This window comes from Antrostomus carolinensis, unplaced genomic scaffold, assembly GCF_000700745.2.
Source record: "Antrostomus carolinensis isolate BGI_N321 unplaced genomic scaffold, ASM70074v2 scaffold34550, whole genome shotgun sequence".
In the NCBI taxonomy this organism is placed as follows: Eukaryota; Metazoa; Chordata; class Aves; order Caprimulgiformes; family Caprimulgidae; genus Antrostomus; species Antrostomus carolinensis.
The window spans coordinates 1-1447 of record NW_010287060.1 but is presented as its reverse complement, the minus strand read 5'-3'; the positions used below and the strand labels follow the sequence as shown (position 1 = coordinate 1447).

At 42.9% G+C, this 1447-nt stretch overlaps 1 protein-coding gene across 1 annotated transcript in view; it reads right to left on the bottom strand.

Moving 5' to 3' along the window:
- Positions 1-1335, bottom strand: part of LOC104532948 (transcription factor E4F1-like) — a gene marked incomplete at its 5' end in the record, with an annotated part of 2132 nt that extends 797 nt beyond the window's left edge. Inside the window, 2 exons of the mRNA XM_010178294.2 lie at positions 310-372; positions 1175-1335. Of these exons, the coding sequence (XP_010176596.1) occupies positions 310-372; positions 1175-1335 (224 nt within the window). The remainder of the gene's footprint in view (positions 1-309; positions 373-1174) is intronic.
- Between the last annotated feature and the right edge of the window lie 112 nt (positions 1336-1447).

Below are 1447 nucleotides of genomic sequence, written 5' to 3'. Positions count from 1 at the left end.
GCCTCAAGAAGGTCGTTTCCCCCAGGCTGAAGTGTTCTTGTACAGTTCCACCCAGCCAGCAGCTGTGCTCTCGTGTGTGAAGCCACACAAGTTACTGTCCACCATCACTGAGAGGATCTGGGGTTAACAGAGCTCAGTCAGACCAGTATGACCAGTGTTATGTTTTTATACAGACAGGTCTGGAAAACTACAGAGGTAAGTAAATGAATTACTTGAAGTTGGGTTCATTTAGCATGACTTTCAGACACTAGAAGTGACCAATTCATCTACAGCAAGTCCCCATAATAACAGTTCATGTGTCTGCTTTACCTCATGTCTTGTTCCCTCTATTATTTCAGTAGCTTCGCTGGTCTCCATGTCTTCAGTAGCAGTCTTGAAAGACAAAACAGGATGATTTCCTTTTTAGATTATTACAACAAAATCTTTTATTACCAAGATAAAAAACAATAAGATATTTTACAAAAGTCTTTCTCTTTCCCCCTGGATGCAAAGACACCCCCTTGTCTAAAGACAACTCCTCCAAATCCCATTACCGAGAACTACTTAACAGTTATGCAACGTGTTCACAAATAACTGCAAAAGAACATCTCCTCAGCAGGACTCGTCCAACAGGCAGATTTTTCTCCTATTGGAGAAGAACTATGGCAGCACCAAAGGGACTCAATAAATGAACTGTGTTGTTCTGCGTGCATGAGCACTGGCTCTTTGTCACGAAGTGGGAGAAAGCGAAACACGTAATTCATGGCTCTTGGCAGCCACAGCCAGTTAAAAACAACAGAGATTATTTTGGACAAAACAAGCCAAATAAAAATAGGAGAAAAGAGTAGATAAAAGCTGAGGGAAAGCTGAAGCAAGTTTGTGAGGACATAAAATCTGGTATGGTCAGAAGCTCTTGTCTCAGCCTTCTGCTGAACTACTGTCAAGTGTTCTCTGTGTTCTCATTTTCCTGCCTACATTGTGCACAGGAATGAAGGGTGTGAAGGAGGCTCCTGGTGCTCTCCTGAACAAGATTAACCCTACTCATCCCTAGGCTCCTGCAGGCAGGGGTAGCATTGCTAGATCCTGTCTTACCTTCTCCCAAAAGCCAAGATGAGGAACATGCACAGCTGTGGTTTTTACTGACCAAACACCGTGCCAGGTTCAGAAGGAGCAGGCTGTATGCCCCACTTCGTACCTCGATGATGTATTCCTGAGTGTCCGCCACCACTGAAGAAAACTCCACCAAAACAGTGTGAGGATCTTCAGAAATGACTGTTGCAGCCAAGTTGTCAGCTGACTGACTCTCCTCAGACACCATCACTTCTTCCACCTCTTTCAAAGCCAGGAGGCAGCCACCTGAATGGTGTTCCCAAAATGCCAGAAAACCATTATTTTTCATAACCATCTCAAATACAGGAATACCTGGAAAATACTATTTATTTTATGTATATATAATATATAAATATAT